General features: G+C 43.9%; 1 protein-coding gene across 1 annotated transcript; it reads right to left on the bottom strand.

The window, feature by feature from the left end:
* Positions 1-862: 862 nt before the first annotated feature.
* On the bottom strand, positions 863-13,195 carry ARL1 (ARF like GTPase 1). The gene is made up of 6 exons (XM_075856697.1): positions 13,088-13,195; positions 10,150-10,287; positions 9,783-9,864; positions 5,571-5,682; positions 2,770-2,948; positions 863-1,306 (listed from the first exon to the last, which is right to left on the bottom strand). Exons 1-6 carry the CDS (start codon positions 13,089-13,091, stop codon positions 1,276-1,278), a joined length of 546 nt encoding a protein of 181 aa, XP_075712812.1. The 5' UTR covers positions 13,092-13,195; the 3' UTR covers positions 863-1,275.
* Positions 13,196-19,390: the final 6,195 nt, after the last annotated feature.

The raw sequence follows: 19,390 nt of genomic DNA, 5'->3' as shown, positions 1-19,390 counted from the left end.
ACTGCTCTCAAAGGCTATCATGGTGCACAGGAAGACAGAAGTGGAGGCTGGAGTGGAGGTCTATCCTCTTCAGCAATGAGTCCCGCTTTTGTCTCAGATGCAATAATAGTCGGAGATAGGTCTGGAGATCACGTGGGCAACGCCATGAAGAGGCCTTCTCAAGGGAACGTCACACCAATCCTACTCCGGGATTGTGGGGTGGCATAATGTACGATAGCCGCACCCCTCTAGTATGCACTTCAGGTACTTTAACAGCTCCGCGTTACATCGATTACATCAAAGTATCCCAGAAGCCGTTTTTCAACAGGAAAATGCCAGGCCGCATGTTGCTCGTGCTACTGTGAGCAGCCTTTGTGGCCTAAACATGCTACCATAGCCTGCAGCGTCTCCGGACTTGTCTCCCATCGAGCACATCTGGAACATCATTGGTCGGCAATTGCAAAGGGAGCTGACCGTAGCCAGTCTTTATGATTGGCGGGCCCAAGTGCATTCAGCGTGGCATTCCTCAGATAACCATTATTAACCTCACTGATAGCATGCCAAGGCGTGTAAGTGCGTGTATTTCTGCACGTGGCGCTCATACTCCATACACCAAAATGTTTCCATTGTGTTATCATTTGCATATATGTAACATGTCTATCACTCCTGTGATTCCACAATTCCAAAACTTTTCCTTCTTGGAAAATGTCAATGTGGAGGAGTGTAAAACCCAGCACAGTTGTATTTGTCATTATAAAGTTGCTCCTCCGATAGCTCTGATGATTATCAGATTCTGCTTAATACCTGCATCCCATTGATTCGACTGTCAAAACATGTTTCTAACCCAAAAACTGATGAATTAAAAGTACCACAACATGAAGACTACAATTATAAATGTTTATTTTATACAGATGAATTTCAGAGTATGATCTTTACACAGCCGAGGGCCATTTTTCCAGCTGGCCATCATCTAAATCAATCAGGTTTTTACATCTAAAAAAAAATCTCACATAAGAGAGAAAGATATGTGATCTCAAAACCAAGTTGTGCAATCCCCCAATTGTATGTATCATTACAAAACAGTCATAAATAAAGTGAAGCTACACTACGGAACAGGCACAAATAGTGCAGTATGATACAGCGCTATAGGAGGTGGGCACAGAAGAGATTGAATTCAAACACCCTTGTCGATCACTGTTTGGAGCTTAGGCGGTGATGGTGCATATATTATGTACATCCAGAGCCAGTCGTACAGCGGGACAATGAAGAGAGAGCAATGCGCTGGGCAGGATAAGATTACTGCCTGCTCTTCAAGGACTCCACTAACCTGCAAGACAAGGATAACAAAACCTCATGAATAAGGATGAAGTCACCGCAATTCAGCCAGAACAAATTTACAGATATCTGCAGACAAGACACGGCATCAAAATGTTCATTCCATCTTCCGTTGATATTTGTGTTAAAGTGATATATTCTGTGGCAGAACCTGACAGCGGGTTTTAAATTCCCTCCACCGCAGGAGACAATTTTCTGAAATTAGCTGTCTGTCCACTTAACCCCTTAATGACCGGCAATAAGCCTTTTCACGGCGGTCATTAATGGGCTTTATTATGATGCATAAGCCTTTTCACGGCGCTGCATCAGGATAAATAAACAGAGCAGGGAGCCGATAAATCTCCCTGCTCTCAGCTGCCAGATGTAACTGAGGGCTGGGAGCGTCCCTGCTCGAACAGGTGAGATCGATATTAGTATCGATCTCACCCGTTTAACCCCTCATATGCGGCGCTCAATAGCGTGCACTGCATCTGAGTGGTTTTGGAGAGAGGGAGGGAGCTCCCTCTCATCCCACCAACAGCCGGCGATAAGATCACCGAGTGTCTGTCTCTGATGGCAGCCGGGGGCCTAATAAAGGCCCCCAGGTCTGCCTGTGGTGAATGCCTGCTAGGTCATGCCAGAGGCATGGCCTAGCAGATGCCTGTCCGTTTTACACGGACAGGCATAATACACTGCAATACAGAAGTATTGCAGTGTATTATGAATGCGATCGGAGGATCGCATACTAAAGTCCCCTAGTGGGACTAGTAAAAAAGTTGAAAAAAAAAAAAGTTTAATAAAGTTAAGAAAAAAAATGTGAAGAAAAAAAATGTGAAGAAAAAAAACACAAAAAAAACAAAAGAAAGCAAAAAAGTTACACATGTTTGGTATCGCCGCGTCCGTAACGACCCCGACTATAAAGCTATGACATTATTTAACCCGCACGGTGAACGCCATAAAAAATAAAATAAAAAACAATGGAAAAATTGCTGTTTTCTGTGTGTGAATCCCGATTTTAAAAAAAATTTGATAAAAAGTGATCAAGAAGTCGCATCTACTCCAAAATGGTGCAATTAAAAAATCCGCAAAAAACAAGACCCTATACAGCTATGTCGACGCAAAAATAAAAGTTATAGCTTTTCAAATGTGATGGAAGAACTATAAAAATTGCTTGGTCATTAGGGCCCAGAATGCAAGCAGGGGGAAGGGGTTAATAGAGGAGGGTCCTGAATGGGGAACGACCACCTATTAACTCAGAAGTCCTTTCCCAGGGGTTTTCTACATTACACAACCTCCTATATTAGATGAGAAAAAAAATATCATATATTCTGTCCCCTACCACAAGACACTAGGTTGTCTTAGCTGTTGTTAAACGAGAAGCTGCAGGTCTGTTAAAATTAATATGTTGGCGCTAGATAAGCAACGGGAAGTAAATAATGGTTCCACCTAAACAGCGGGCACACTTGTTTTGCTCACCATTCCATAGCTTCGTCCAGACCAGTGCCTTTTGTAGCCGACGTCTTGAAAATCTGCCATTTGCGATCTTTCAAAGCAGGTAAACCTAATGAATTTGCTACCTCCGTGGGGGTCATTGCCTGTTCCATGTCTTGTTTATTTGCAAAAACCACGAGAATGGCCTTCTTCAGCTCCTCTTCCTAAAAGGGAAACATGATTGTTAATTTAGCCAGCTTTTTAAGTAAGGAGATATCAGATCTATTTAAAGAAATATGTGCTGATGAAGCTTCAGATTTAGCATTCCATTAAGGGTATGTTGACAAATGGCGGATACGATGCGCAAAAGAAAAGCCATTACTTAGCCCCTGGGTGTTGTCATAGCGACACACGCCCCTGTACTCCGAGTAGCCCGTCCTCCTGGGATGACGTTGCAGAAGTCCCATGGAATGAAACGTCACCCTAGGAGGCCGGGCTGCACGGGGAAAGAGAGGAACGCGTCACTATGACAACACCCCAGGGGATTAGTATTGTCCTTTTCATTCATTTTAAACGAAAAAGTTGTTTTTTCCTCGCAATTTTTTTGTGGCGGAATCAATGGGGAAAACCCGCAACTAAAGAGCAGTGATTAAAAAAAAACTGAACTGCAGGTTCAACTTATGAATGCTTTCTCAGTAGGTTTTTTTCCACAGTGTGTGGGGGATGAGATTTGTTAAAGTCTCAGCCACTCTGCTGCTACTGTAATACGCTGTGGATTTTCTGCAATGAAACCCATGTGGAAAGTGGAAAATCCGCAGCTAATCAGCCCTGTGTGAACATACACTAAAGGGGTACATTTCCAATGGGAGACCCCCCCACCAACCATTAAACCGGTAAACCCCCTTTCCTCCTTACTGCATGACCACCTCCGATATAAGGCTACAACACATCCCACTGTACTTGTATAGTGAGATACATCGCACTTAGGCTCACATTGCAATGCTGTATAGAGCCTACGCCCTGCTGTAGTTCCTGTCATGCTGCACCCCGCATGAGTGGACGCTTCGGCCCTGTTCACACAGAGTTTTTTTGGCGCTGATTGACGCTAAAAACTCAGCGAAAACTGCGGTAAGAAAGTGCAGGGAGGTCAAAATCTGCCTGAAGCAGATTTTTTGGGCCTGCAAAATACTCTGTGTCAACAGGACCTGATAGTGCATACTTTATTTTAACTTACTTCACTATTTTGTATAGAAATATTTTATAACCGTACAGCATCATCTTCAAATAATCTGGTGACCAGTGCGTTTCAGGGGGGAATGTTATGCGTGTGAGGGGGAGGGGAAGAAACTCGACAGCAGCTCATCAACGGTGTGCAGAAAAATAGCCTCGAAGCCTCCTGTTCACAGCCTGGTGCCCTACATACCCTCACGCACAACATTCCCCCCTGAAACTCACTGACCACCTGCCATTATTTGAAGATGATACTGTACAGTTATAAAGTGTTTCTGCACAAACCCAGCCCTGTCATCTATTGCACTGTTCGCTTCCTTATTCACCTCACATGCCAGCGCAAGAACACAGCATACCGTAGAGATCCTATATACTAACTGTCCATCACTGCCGGAACTACAGCATTCCAGCATAGACAGTGGATCACGGCCATCACACATACACGATGGAGGTGGAAATTACAACAGGACTCCAATACATCCATGCACTAGCAGCAATACCCCAGGCTGCGTACAGGAGACTTCCATGCGATTCTTCCGCACACAATAACGATACATAGAAAGTCACATGACCTGAGTCACTGATTGCATTTATTACACATCAGCTTCCATATCGAATTCATACCTTCCCCACTGACTATACCACGCACTATATGTACGTGGGCACGCACGCACGCACACACACGAGAATTTCCTAATGGGTGCCACTGTATAGGAATACAGTGGCATCCGTCGCCCATAGACTAACACGCTACAAAAAAAAAAGTATACGCAGTATATGTTTCTTTGCCGGATGCCTCGAGATAGAATAGTACAGTCGTCTATGCTATTCTATCCAGCAAGGAGGGAAAAAAACAAAAAACTATACCAACATATATCGCCCCAACGGACGCCAAAAGAATACTCTTTTGGCTTCTGTCGGGTGAATGGAGGCCTACTACGGGTATGTTTAACCTATACGCTGGGAGCTTGCAGTTCCGTGTGACATCAGTGTACGGTGCTTGTCAGCGTTTTTTACGCGCGTATGTCAGCCGTATGTCATGTGTTTTTTACGGCAGCAAAATACAGTGAAGGAGGTGGTTTTCTTTTTCTTATCATTTCTTGAGCAGGTGTTGCGTGAATCACGCACAGCACACGGATGTGCGTCCGTGTGCTGTCCGTGATTTTCACACATCCATTGACTTCAATGGGTGCGTGAAGAGCAAAAAACAAACAACTATAGGACATGGAGTGAGTTTCACGCAGCGGACACACGCTGCGTGTAAAGAACTGAATGTCTGAATTGCCCTATTGACTTGCATAGGTCCGCGTGACGTGCGTTTTTCATGCTTCATGCATCCCTTTAGTCTATGGGGGATGCGTGATATCGCATCCCGCAGCACAGATCACGGATGCACCTCGGACATGAAAAACTGCAGTTTTTCACGTCCGAGATACGCAACACCCGTGTAAATCTAGCCTTACAGATCCGTCAACAGCAGTTAGTTGTCAGTTTCCAAGGAGCAAATAAAAACAGCAAAAGTGGTTATAAAGATTACAGTTGCTGACTATAGAGCCAATGCTATTCAAAGTGTATACATCTACGTAACTTGCAATGAATTAATATTTCATTGTTACCTCTAACATCGCCACCAGCTCAGATTTGGAAATCCCAATCCTGTCTCTGTCACAGCTGTCTACTACATAAATCACAGCATCTGTATTGGAATAGTAGCAGCGCCAATATGGCCTGTAATAGAACAAAAGATACATGAAACAGCATTCATTCTAGATAAAACATTTTTGGTATTTACTTAAAGAGACTGTCACCACATTATAAGTGCCCTGTCTCCTACATAAGGAGATCGGCGCTATAATGTAGGTGATAGTAATGCTTTTTATTTAAAAAAACTATCTATTTTTACCACTTTGAGCGATTTTAGATTTATGCTAATGATTTCTTAATGCCCAAGTGGGCGTATTTTTACTTTAGACCAAGTGGGCGTTGTACAGGGGAGTGTATGACGGTGACCAATCAGCCTCATGCACACCTCTCCCTTAATTTCCTCAGCACATAGGGATCCTTTTAGATCAGTATGTGCTGTCTTATACTAAACACATTAATAATACTGAAGTGTTTAGACATTCCACGGGATGTCTATTCACAATCTATGCACGTCGTTACTCTGTCTGTGGTAGTTACAGCAGAGGAAGCGTAATCTCGCGAGATTACGCAGTAAATGACAGGTTACAACGAGATCACGCTTCCTCTGCTGTAACTACCATAGAAACAGTAACGAAGTGCAGAGATTGTGAATAGACATCCCGTGGAATGTCTATTCACTGTCTAAACACTTCAGTATTGTTAATGTGTTAGTATAAGACAGCACATAAGGATCTAGCAGGATCCCTATGCGCTGAGTAAATGAATGGAGAGGAATGCATGATGCTGATTGGTCAGCGTCATAAACTCCTCTGTACAACGCCCACTTGGCCTAAAGTAAAAATACGCCCACTTGGGCATTAAGCAACTCATTAGCATAAATCTAAAATCGCTAATAAAGTGGTAAAAATAGATTGTTTTTCTAAATAAAAAGCACTGCTGTCCCCTACATTATAGCGCCTATCTCCTTATGTAGGACATAGGGCACTTATAATGTGGTGACAGAGCCTTTTAAAAGAGGACCTGTCGCTACTCCCAACATGTCTGTTTTAGTAAATAGCTGTATTCCTCATAAAACAACAATTCTGGAGCACTTTTTCTTATAAGGGTATGTTCACACGCAGTGCTTTCAGGCGTATTTCAGGGTGTTTACACCTCGAAAAATGCCTGAAAAAACGGAAGCTGAACGCCTACAAACATCTGCTCATTGAAATCAATGGGAAAAACAGCATTTAGTTCATACGGGGCGTCTTTTTACGCCGCTGTTTTAAAAAATGGAGCGTAAAGAGACGTAGAATGTCACTTCTTGAGGCGTTTTTTGGAGCTGATTTTCCATTGAACACTATGAAAAACTCCTCAAAAGAAGCCTGAAAAGAAGCTCCAAATTAAAAGAAGCTTAATTTTCAGCTTCAAAAACGCATGAAAAATCAGAGGCTGTTTTCTCTAAAAACAGCTCCGTAATTTTCAGCCGTTTTTGACTCAGCGTGTGAACATACTACTCTGCACTGTGCTGTTCCCCTGTTTTTCCTCCTAGAAATTTATGAAAAATTGACAACTGGGTGTCACCAGTTGGGGTCTGACAATGTCAAATCAGTGCTGACAGAGTGAGACTTTGTAGTGACACACCCCCTTGACAAGGGGAATAGTAACACCCAGTTGTCAATTTATTCATACATTTCTAAAAAATGTTCCTATTTCACTCCATGCAGCATTTTTTCCAGTTTCCTAGTACATTAAATGGTACAAAAAATAAATTAATTAAGCCCTCATATGGCTTTAATCGACGGAAAAAGAAAAAAGCTTTTCACTTTTGGAAGGTGGGGAGAAAAAAAAATTCAAATTAAAAAAATGGCTGCGGTGGGAAGGAGTTAAAGCCTGACCTAATGGATACGATTGTACAAGATACACATGGTGTGAACCATATGAGGCAACTTTTTGAAATTACACTGGTTAGTGGAATATCTGAAAAAGATCTGTTGAAGGTGTATTTATGTAAAAATAGGAGATGACTAATGTGACTTCTCATCCGGTTTTAGCTTTCCATAATGCATAAAGACCCAGTGATGCAATATCATTTTTACCTAAGGCCCTGTTCACATGGAAGAATTTGCAGGAATTTCCTTCAGGAAATTTGAGGTAGATTTTGACCTGCCTGCACTTTCTGCGTTTTTTTTATAGCGTTTGCGCCCGCGGCCAAAAAACGCAGCGAATAAACGCTTTCTTTGACTCCCATTGATTTATATGGGAGGTCAGAGGCGGAACCGCGGCAAGAAAGAGCATGCTGCATTCTTGTCCTGCACGAGGCTAGAAGCCGAGGTAGAAAAAAACCTGCCTCCACCTCCCATTGAAAACAATGGGAGGCGGAGATTCTGATGTGGTTTCCGCGCCAATAAAACTGTGTGAACTGGACCTAACCTAACCCTTTTCTCCAGCTTACAGTGGACTTCTAACTATAAACTTTTTCTCGCTAATCAAATGATCTGTACAACCTTCCCTTAGGGTATGTGCACACGAGAAGTGGCTTTTATGTCTGAAAAGACAGACTGTTTTCAGGAGAAAACAGCTGCCTCGTTTCAGACGTAAAAGCTCCTCCTCGCATTATGCGAGGCGTCTTTGACGCTCATAAATCTTGAGCTGCTCTTCATTGACTTCAATGAAGAACGGCTCAAATTACGTCTGAAAGAAGTGTCCTGCACTTCTTTGCCGAGGCAGTCATTTTACGCGTCGTCGTTTGACAGCTGTCAAACGACGACACGTAAATGACAGGTCGTCGGCACAGTACGTCGGCAAACCCATTCAAATGAATGGGCAGATGTTTGCCGACGTATTGGAGCCCTATTTTCAGACGTAAAACTAGGCATAATACGCCTCGTTTACGCCTGAAATAGGTCGTGTGAACCCAGCCTTAGTGTATATTCATGTTACGATTTTGCACGGAAACCGCGGCAAATTACGGTAAAAATGCATGCAGGTTTTTCTATGTGGTTTTAGTGGCAAAACCGCAACGTGTGAATACACCCTAATGCTCATTACCTTTATTCTGCTCTTTGGTTTCCTTTAATCTCGTTCTAGCCCATCAGACCAGCAGTCTGTACTATTATAATTGCTCACTCGCAGTCGTTGTCAAGGGATTTCTGTATCCAGTGTTGTGAGGCGATGGAGATGGTTTCTGTAAAACTGGATTGCATCTGCATGGCTTAGTCAGCTGCCTCTGGGAGCACGGATTGGCTTACAGGTTTCAGTACAGTCTCCCCCATATGGCCAATGGGAAGAAGTGGCAGTCTGAAAATCATGACTACCACCAGGAGCATTCTGGCTCCTTTTAGATGCTAGTGCAATCCTATAGGAGGATGTCAGGGTTAAATATAGATATTCAGCCCTGACAGTCGCTTGCAGAAATCACACTGCTATATAGAGACAAAAAAGACGGACAGGTTTGTGGGGTGCGCTTTAATATGGAGGGACATAGATGACTGTATATCAATATCAATACTTAATTTGGGAACATAATGCTCGAAGATCTCTTAAAGGGGTTTTCTAGCTTCTGACAACTGATGACCTATCCACCAGATAGGTCATCAATACATGATCTGTGGGGGTCCGACGCCCGGTCCAGTACCTCTGTGCACCGGACATACATGCCGGAAGCAGTTAGCTCCAGTCACGGAATAGCGGTCGAGCTGCAGGTCCCCTCCTATTCAAGTGAATAGGAGCGGACCTGCAGCACGGCCGCTATGCTATGTACGGAGCCAACTGCTTCCGGGCTCCGTACATAGCATTATGTGCCACCACATCTGGTGCCCGCAGGTCACCGGAGCGGCTTATCGGTGCGGGGTCCGGGTGTCAGACCCGCACCGATAGAATACTGATAACCTATCCGGTGGATAGGTCAACAGTGGTCAGAAGGTGGACAACGCCTTTAAGATAGCACAACTCAATTCGTTCTTATGGATGTGCTATTGTACAACTCCCATATTTGAGTCATAGTGTAGCTCAGGCCTTCTATTTCTATAACTATAGTGATGCACCTCCCCAATCTAGCAAGCAAACTTCTACTGAACAGGAAACAGAGGCAATGGATTCAAATAAGAGCAATAAAATATGAGAATGATAAGTTGCAATACAGAACGTACAGGGAAGCGTAAAGAATGCCTTCCAAATAAGTCCGAAATAACATGTAATATTACCTGATACTGGTTTGTCCTCCAAGGTCCCATACTTGAAACTTCAGATTTTTGTAGGTTACGGTCTCAACGTTAAAACCAATGGCTGGAGAGAACAAGATCACGTCACTAACTGTTTTACCAGGTTCAGATCTACATTTATAAAAATCAAATACAACGGTCGCCCAAAATCTGTCTACATCGTATGACAGAACAGAAGACCCCGGGTATTCGGATTTACCACTTAATAACCGTAATACTGTACCCCACAACAACTGCTGCTGCTCATAGTATTTAACCCTTTAGGAAATCTTTCTACAATCTATGACAACTCATTTCTATTTATATAAGCAAGTGCAGCAGCATAAAAAACACCAACTGTGGTACGTACTCGGAATGGTGGTAACAACTTCTCCCACTTGTAATCGGTAAAGTATCGTGGTCTTTCCAGCTCCATCTAGACCCAGAATCAAAATCCTCATCTCTCTGGTTCCAAACAAGCTGGAGAAGATGCTGGAAAAGAAACCCCCTAAAAGAAGAGAGGGGAACAGTCATTAGGAGCCAATGCGATATGATCTATAGTGCATTCCATATATGAACGAGCTATGCCCTAAGTAATGTCAAATAGACCGCATTCAATAGCCGATAAAGCTATCAGAGGCCACAAATATAACAACGGAGCTGATACTCCTAGACGGGGTCCCGGTCATACGCCCTACTGGCCAATAATGCCGTTCTGGGTCTGCTTTCTAGCTCTAGCCTGATCATATTTATGATTGAATACAATTATATCAGGAATAATTTATAATATCTGAAAAACCAAGAGTACATTTCAGTCCTGGGAGAACCAGCATTAAAGTGATGCGGTCCACAAGACAGTGCCATGTCAAAAAGACAAAACAGATCTCTTCACATTGCCGTACACCCGCCAAGAAGTATTTACCGATTCCCAGGCTCCTCCTCACTTAATCTGGACAGGCGGGAATAAGCAGCTGCCAGACACTTCCGGAAGCGGCCTATCTTCTAGGGAAAACACCTCCGACATCTGCCCACATACACATTAGATCTTCCATTCCCAAAGACTTTAATGCAGAGGTCTATGCAGCCGCTGGGAGCCACTTTGACTTGGGTAGTGGCCCCCTGTTCACACAATAGGTGGGACCTGCACCTCTCAGGCATTTATGTCATATACTGTACACCATAAATGTCTACGATGGGAATTCCTCTTTTAGAACAGGCCTTGACAACTCCAGGTAGCAAATGTAACCCACCAAAATAGATTATTGTAATTCTCTCTGCTAACAAGAGTAATACAGATGACTACGGTGTCATAGAGAACATCTACTTACGCAATGACAAAGTATATTATCGTGGGGTCACCGGTGCTGGACCTCCAGCAATATTACAGATTGAAATTTGGAACAGAATATCTGACAAGTTAAAGGGTTTCCGGTGCGCTGGAGTAAGAGGCGTCTACTTTATTAAGAGGTGCTCACCTTTAGGGCGGATTTACACGAACGCAATATACGTCCGTGCCACCCGCGTTTTTTTCATGCGCGTCGCACGGACCTATGTTAGTCTATTGGGCAGTGCAGACTGTCAGTGATTTTTGCGCAGTGTGAGTCTGCTACGTAAAACTCACGACATGTCCTATATTTCTGCGTTTTTCGCTCATCACGCACCCATTGAAGTCAATGGGTGCGTGAAAATCACGCGCAGCTCACGGAAGCACTTCTATGGGACGTGCGTGATTCGCGCAACTGCAGTCAAAAGTATGTTTGGAAACAGAAAGACACGTGCTTTTCTGTTTACAAACATCCAAACGGAGTGTCATCATGATGGCGGCTGCGAGAAAATCACGCAGCCGCACATCCTATGTGATGATACACAGAGCAGTTAAGTGCCTTTTGCACGCGCAAAAACACAAACGCTTGTCTAAATCCGCCCTTAGTCAGTAGAATTCCTGTCGGTTTTATGATAACTTTACTTTCATGCAGTGTACAATTACTTTATGACTGTTGTTACATTTATTGTATTGGGAGGGCGGCACAACTACCAGACCATTTATATGATGGGGACTAGAGGGTGAATGTCATCCCATTAAAACCACAACATGCAGCTGAATGCAACGGTGTCACTTCTATTGGATCCATACTCATTTTTTCTTCTTTGCAATTCACTTAAAAAAAATGAAGTTGCATGCAAGAAACCGCAAGACAAACGTTTTCTTTCCCATAGACAATCATTAAAGGGGTGTTACCACGATTGTAAGCCCGACTGCCACAACCCCCACAATCCTAGTGTCCAAGCACTAGTAAAGCACCGTGGCTCCACAGTGTCTGCCCCCACATTGGCGCTCCTGGTTATTTGCGGTGTAGGGAAAAAGCCAAAAGAAACTTGGTCCCTTTATTCCTGAAATCGGTGGGAGACCCAGAGGTCTTAACCAAAGCGTTAAACGTATTGTACTGGATAACTGATGACTTAATCACCGGATAGGTCATTAATATATGAACTGTGGGGGTCCAACACCCAGACCGATCAGCTGCTCTCGAGGTCTCCGGTCACAGATGCTCTGCAATGTATGGAGTTATCTGCTTCAGGCTCCGTACACTGCATTCTGTGCAATGACATCTGGCTCCCGCACACCACCGGAGCAGCTGATCGGTGCGGGGTCCGGGTGTCGAACCCGCACCGATCATATACTGATGACCTATCCTGTGGATAAGGCGTCTGGCAGTGCCTATTCCCCTCTCCTCATTACGCACACATGCACGCCAACCGAGTGTGTATGGGGGGGGGGGGGGGTCGGGAGCAATACCTATCGGCTGAACGATCATTCAGCTATCTAAGGTACGTCTGGCCACCTTAAGGCTCATAAGGATCCATTAAGTTGGATCTGAAGCGGACAGTCACGTGAAGCATTACCCTGGAAATAAAGTCATGTAGTGCGCCAGTGTAACCAGAGCCAAGTCATCCGGATGGCCCAAGGCTACCAGTGTCTGTAACAAATGGGTCTAGTCTAAAATTATGCTTGGGCGCTACTGCTATTTGTGGCTATGTAAAAATTAGATCAGAATAATTATTTTCTGTGATCTGATCTGGCGTGAACACATTACAGCAGAAAAATATGCATTATGTGCTTTAAACGCAATGTTCCTGTGTGTGAACAAGGACAATTTACCGGCCAGGCAGTTCTTGAAGTCCCATGTTCTATCCCTATATGGCCCTTTAACTATATTATGATCGGGTTACTGCTAACGTGCTGTCTACCCCATAGAGTGGCGGCATACACGCTGTACGCCACCAACATAGTTTATAAGCGCACTCACCCATGTTGCACGGTGAAGCGGCCGGGCCACACACTACTGATGCTGCTGGTGGTCTCGGTATCACTACCGGAAGCGAAGCTCCCAGTTCCACGTCACGCAGTGGAAGACTATCGGTAGCACATTCGATACGTAATTATTCGGCAGAAAATGAAACCGATCAATATAGAATAATAATGACGTGAATAACCACAAATGTACTGTGCACATAAAAAAAGAAAACAAGTTATAATTTCCGTTAATTTGTTGGTTATTTTAGTTTTATTATTTTGACGAATCTGCGGCCTGATTCTCTAGAATAGACTATACATTCCCGCGCATGCGTAGTGCACTGCTGTGATTTGGGTCAGTCAGTTAGCTGCTGGACAGGTAAAGCCAGTTACTCGACGCAGTTTGAGGCTTCACCTTTTCAGTTATAGTTATTGACACATTTGTAAGACGTGACGGTTATACGGTTTCCAGTCATTTTATGAAGCAATGGTAGAGGTGCTAAAAGAAAGAAAAAACAAGATTAGTCAACCTTTAAACACCATTTTAGCATATTATATACACAGGAATATATATATATACACACACACACACACACACACACACACACACATCTATAAGTCCATTGCATAGCTTATTATGTAATGTTCCTGAGTTATAGCCTTTAGAGCTCACTTTATCTCAGCCACGATGCTGAAGTTGGTTTCTTATTCGCGTTTTCAGTATTTTGGGTTTTTTATGTACATATTAAATTGAAAACTTATGTGTAATAGCGGGGAAGGGAGACAGACAGGTGAGCCCTAATCTACCCGTCACTCAGTCCCTGCCTACTTGCAACGGCCCATCCTAAGCGACGGCGTACAACTGGGCGACGGTCCCTACGCTCACTAAGTGCACGACAGACAAACAGACAAGGGTACACAGAAGCTAAGGGAAACGGGGCTGTTGCCCATGGCAACCCTGTGAGCAACAAGGATAGTGAACGAGCCGAGTCAAACCAGGAGTGAACGAGGTACCAAACGCAGAGCAGGAGAATAGTCAGTCAAGCCAGGGTCAATATGAAGCAGAAGACAAGTAGTAAGTAGCAGCAGCAGAGCCAGGAAACAGACTGAAACAATCACAGGCAAAGGAGGAGCAGGAAGTGAAGGTATAAATAGACAGAGGGCGGGAGCTAGCTCCGTCTGGCCAGGCTGTTATAGGTTTTCCCACTCCTCAGCCTCCCAGGCTGATTGGTGGAAGAAGGGGTCACTCGACCAGACTTAGGAGCAGGTGCAGAGTGAGTAACCACGGGCGTCGACGCAGAAGCTGTGTCAGGCAGATCCTTTACAGTACCCCCCCTTTTATGAGGGGCCACTGGACTCTTTCTAGGTGGACCTGGCTTATAGGGGAACCGAAGATGGAACCTCCTGAGCAATACTGCAGCGTGAACATCCCGGGCGGGTACCCAAGTCCTCTCCTCAGGCCCGTATCCTCTCCAATGGACCAGGTACTGGAGAGAGCCTTGGACCATCCTGCTGTCCACAATCTTGGCCACCTCGAATTCTACCCCTTCAGGGGTGAGAACAGGGACCGGAGGTTTCCTCGAGGGAGCCAAGGACGGGGAGCAGCGTTTCAGGAGGGAGGCATGAAACACGTCGTGTATTCGAAAAGACGGGGGTAACTCCAGTCGGAAGGAGACAGGGTTAAGGACTTCAATGACCTTGTACGGCCCTATATACCTGGGAGCAAATTTTTTGGACGGGACCTTAAGGCGCAAATTTCTTGAAGACAGCCACACCAGATCCCCGACCGTAAACAAGGGGTTTGCAGAATGTCTTCTATCTGCCTGGGTCTTTTGTATGCTCTGGGACACCTCTAGGTTCTTCTGAACCTGGGCCCAGACTGTGCACAATTCCTGATGAACGATATCTACCTCAGGATTGTTGGAACCACCAGGTGAAACGGAGGAGAACCGTGGATTGAACCCAAAATTACAGAAAAAGGGGGAGACCCCTGACGAGTTACTGACCCGGTTATTAAGGGAAAATTCAGCGAGGGAAATGAAGGAGACCCAATCATATTGACAGTCAGAGATAAAACACCTTAAATATTGTTCTAGAGACTGATTAGTCCTCTGAGTTTGGCCATTAGTTTCAGGATGGAAGGCCGAGGAGAAGGACAGATCAATCTCCAACTTTTTACAGAAGGCTCTCCAAAACAATGAAACAAATTGTACCCCTCTGTCAGAAACAACATTGACAGGAACCCCATGGAGACGCAGGATGTGTTTGATAAACAAGGTAGCTAACGTCTTAGCATTGGGTAGTTTCTTGAGGGGCACAAAGTGGCACATCTTACTGAAGCGGTCCACTACCACCCATACCACCGACTTGCCTTGAAATGGAGGCAGATCTGTGATAAAATCCATGGAGATATGGGTCCAAGGTCTCTGGAGAATGGGCAAAGAACATAGTAAGCCCGCTGGTCGGGACCTGGGAGTCTTGGACCTAGCACAAACCTCACAAGCGGCGACGTAGGCCTTAACGTCTTTAAGCAACCCAGGCCACCAATAGTCTCTGGCAATGAGGTGCTTGGTACCCAGGATGCCTGGATGGCCAGATAGTGCAGAGTCATGATTTTCCCTGAGTACCCTTAGCCGGAATTGCAGGGGAACAAACAGCTTGTTCTCAGGAAGGTTCCCGGGAGCTGAACCTTGATCAGCCGCAATTTCGAAGACTAAGTCAGAATCAACAGAGGAAATTATTATACATGGGGGCAAAACACAAGCAGGATCTTCCTCCGAAGGAGGGCTGGCCATGAAGCTACGCGACAGTGCATCAGCCTTAATATTTTTAGACCCAGCCCTATAGGTGACCAAAAAGTTGAATCTAGTAAAAAATAACGCCCATCGAGCTTGTCTCGGGTTTAGCCTCCGGGCAGATTCTAGGAAAACCAGATTCTTGTGGTCGGTAAGGACCGTAACCTGGTGCCTAGCCCCCTCCAGGAAGTGCCCATTTAATGGCTAAGAGTTCGCGGTTGCCAATGTCGTAGTTACTCTCAGTGGGAGAGAACTTCCTGGAGAAATAGGCACAGGGACGGAGATGGGTGAGGGACCTGGTACCCTGGGACAAGACAGCACCCACTCCCACCTCGGAGGCGTCATCCTCCACGATAAATGGCTCCATTTGGTTAGGCTGAATCAGCACTGCGGCCGAGATAAAGCACTTCTTAAGGATCTCAAAAGCCTGGACCGCCTCTGGAGGCCAATGGAGGAGATCCGCACCTTTGCGAGTGAGATCCGTAAGAGGCTTAGCGATGACCGAGAAGTTAGCAATAAATCTCCTGTAATAATTAGCAAACCCCAGGAAGCACTGTAACGCCTTCAGGGAGGCAGGTTGGACCCATTCCGCCACAGCTTGAACCTTGGCAGGGTCCATGCGGAATTCATGAGGATTTGACCCAAAAATTGTATCTCCTGCACCCCAAACACACATTTTTCGGTTTTAGGAAACAGTTTGTTTTCCCGAAGGGCCTGGAGCACCTTCCTGACATGCTCAATGTGGGAGGACCAGTCCTTGGAAAACACTAGGATGTCATCAAGGTACACTACAAGAAATACCCCCAGGTAGTCTTTTTAAAATCTCATTTATGAAACTCCTGGAAGACCGCGGGAGCATTACACAACCCAAAGGGCATAACGAGGTATTCAAAATGACCTTCGGGCGTGTTAAACGCAGTCTTCCACTCATCCCCCTCTTTGATGCGGATAAGGTTATACGCCCCCCGTAGATCAAACTTAGAGAACCATTGGGCCCCCTGAACCTGATTGAAGAGATCAGGAATCAAAGGAAGGGGACAACCTAACCAAAACCTCACACCAGGAGATGGCGTATACTGGGGTCCCTTATTGCAAATAGACCTAGAAACGAACCATAAAGGGACATAACCCTTAGAGAAATAATGTACTCAATAGTATACAAAAGTACAAAAAATCTTTATTGAATATAATGACCAATAACAAATAATGGAAAAAGAGATATGATACAACATACACGGAAACATATACAACAGGGTCAGATGAAATAGACCGTAGACCAACAGAATCAACCGTCCACTAATGACCAAAACACGCTAAGATGCTAATATAACAAAATTGTAAGCCCAAGGGTGTAGGGTGATGAATCCCACACGTAGTGTAGTGCTATCAGCTAATAATAACGATATACAGAAATATTATCGTAGCCTACAGAGTATATAATAGTACATAGGAAGTGCAGCTAGAGACATACACAGACAACATAACGGCTCAAATAGCCAAAGAGATGTGACTGCCAACAGCTGGACATAATAGCACAATGATATGGAGGCTAAAAAAGCTGGAAAGACAGGCACATACCCTGGGACATGGTGAAGAGCGCGAGAGATCAGAAGAATGGATGGGTGAATAGACGCCTCGACGCGCGTTTCGCCCTGCAGACCGGCTTCGTCAGGAGGCTAAATTTAGTAAAACTCAAAGGGTTTATATAGGGGTGGAATGAGGTTAGACTCACCTGTGATGGATGAAAATCGGCGCTCGACACACACGCCCGGTGACGCGCACCTCACGGGACGCGCCGCGAGTCAGATGGAAGGGCGCCGCATGATGATAACATCACCCTGACGACGCTGGACGCTAGGCGGCACTCCCGGATGTGAGCCCCACCCCGCACGCGCAGTCGAGCGTCTGTGCAAACACCACAGGAGAGGCAACAGAAATAGCGAGACAAAACTGAGGTAGTAGCAATGACAGAGTAGGGAATTACTATGGAGATAGGGCAGGTCAGAAAAGATTAGGAAGATATAACAATAATGAAAAATAATAACTGATAAATAATAACAAATAGAGAATATGAAAAAATATAAATAAATGAAGACGGCGCTTATAATAAAAAGTAATAAAATAGTGTAGTATGAAGTGAATAAAGTGCACAAGTGAATATATGGTGAATTTTTTTTTACAAAGAATAAACGTGCACGATACTAGTAAAAATGTAATAGTGATAAATAAATAGTTCATAATATAATAAAAATTAATGAGAACAAATATATATATATATATATAAATATATAATAGAGTGAACTAGTGATATAAGCCACAATATATAATAATAAATATAATCCATACAAATATATATAGAAATATACAAAAACATATATATATAAACAAAACCGTCAAAATATAATAAAATAATAATAAGTACAGTAAACAGCAAAAATAAATAATATAATATATTATATATTGTATAAAAAATACTGAAAAAATATATATATATATATATATAAAACTAGAAATATAATGCTGTATAATACAGTATAAATATACGTATATAAAACTCCACATTACAGCATTCAACATATATATGCAGAAAATACAATAACGAGCAATTATATAGAGATCATAATACATCAATTTTTTTTTATTTAATAACAATTATGAACATCTATATCTTCTCCACTTCTGATTTTCAGTTAGGACCATACAAAATCTTCTCTGATATATAAAAGAGTGAACCCTCTCACTGGAAAGGATAAACTGCAACATAAAAAATAGATATAAAAAACAAGAAGAAAACCCTAGAGAAAATAAAATTCATGCATGGTTAAAAAATTACAAAAAGGGCCTGAAACTAGTGGCTTCATTTAAACCGAATGGGGCCACAGTGTTGAGTAACGTGATCCATTTCATTTCTTTTCTCAATAATGCCAGGCGTACATCCCCACCTCTGCATCCCAGGGAGATTTTATCGATTCCACGTACCTCAAAACCCTTTGGATTACAAGAGTGAAACTCACGAAAATGTTGCGCAACAGGCTGGCGTTTATCCACATCCAAAGCATTAGAAGCTGACTTAATTTTGCTTACATGTTCCAATACCCGCACCTTCAATTGCCTACTGTTTATGCCAATATAAATAAGGTCACAGGGGAAGTGGCAAAATATACCACGGCTACTGTATTGCAAGTAATGTTGTAGACAATTTTATAGTCTTTGCCTCTATTTGAGCTATAGAAGTTAAGGGCACGTGGAACATATTTGCAAGCAGAGCATTTACAGCAGTTGTAAGAACCCCATGGAGGACCCTTACTTCCAAATGGATTAGGGGGGGGGCACTGGGGATATAATGACTTGCTGTCAAGAGGTCCCTCAGATTTTTAGAGCGCCTCCAGGTAATGGAGGGATAATTAGGTAGAATCCCTGCCAGATCTCGATCGGTAAGAAGGACCCGCCAGTGCTTTTGTAGGATATCACGGATTTTAGTCCAGTGAGGATTAAAAGTGGTGATAAATCTGACATTCTGA

This window comes from Rhinoderma darwinii, chromosome 3 (genome assembly GCF_050947455.1).
Source record: "Rhinoderma darwinii isolate aRhiDar2 chromosome 3, aRhiDar2.hap1, whole genome shotgun sequence".
Lineage (NCBI taxonomy): Eukaryota > Metazoa > Chordata > Amphibia > Anura > Rhinodermatidae > Rhinoderma > Rhinoderma darwinii.
Note: the sequence above shows the minus strand (reverse complement) of the source record. Positions and strands in the feature narration are given on the sequence as shown.

Coding starts and splice junctions, on each gene's coding strand:
- ARL1 (XM_075856697.1), bottom strand. Junction 9,865..10,149: donor AGTTGTTACCACCATTCCGA/GTACGTACCACA, acceptor TGTTCTCTCCAG/CCATTGGTTTTAACGTTGAG. Junction 5,683..9,782: donor GGAGGACAAACCAGTATCAG/GTAATATTACAT, acceptor GTTCTATTACAG/GCCATATTGGCGCTGCTACT.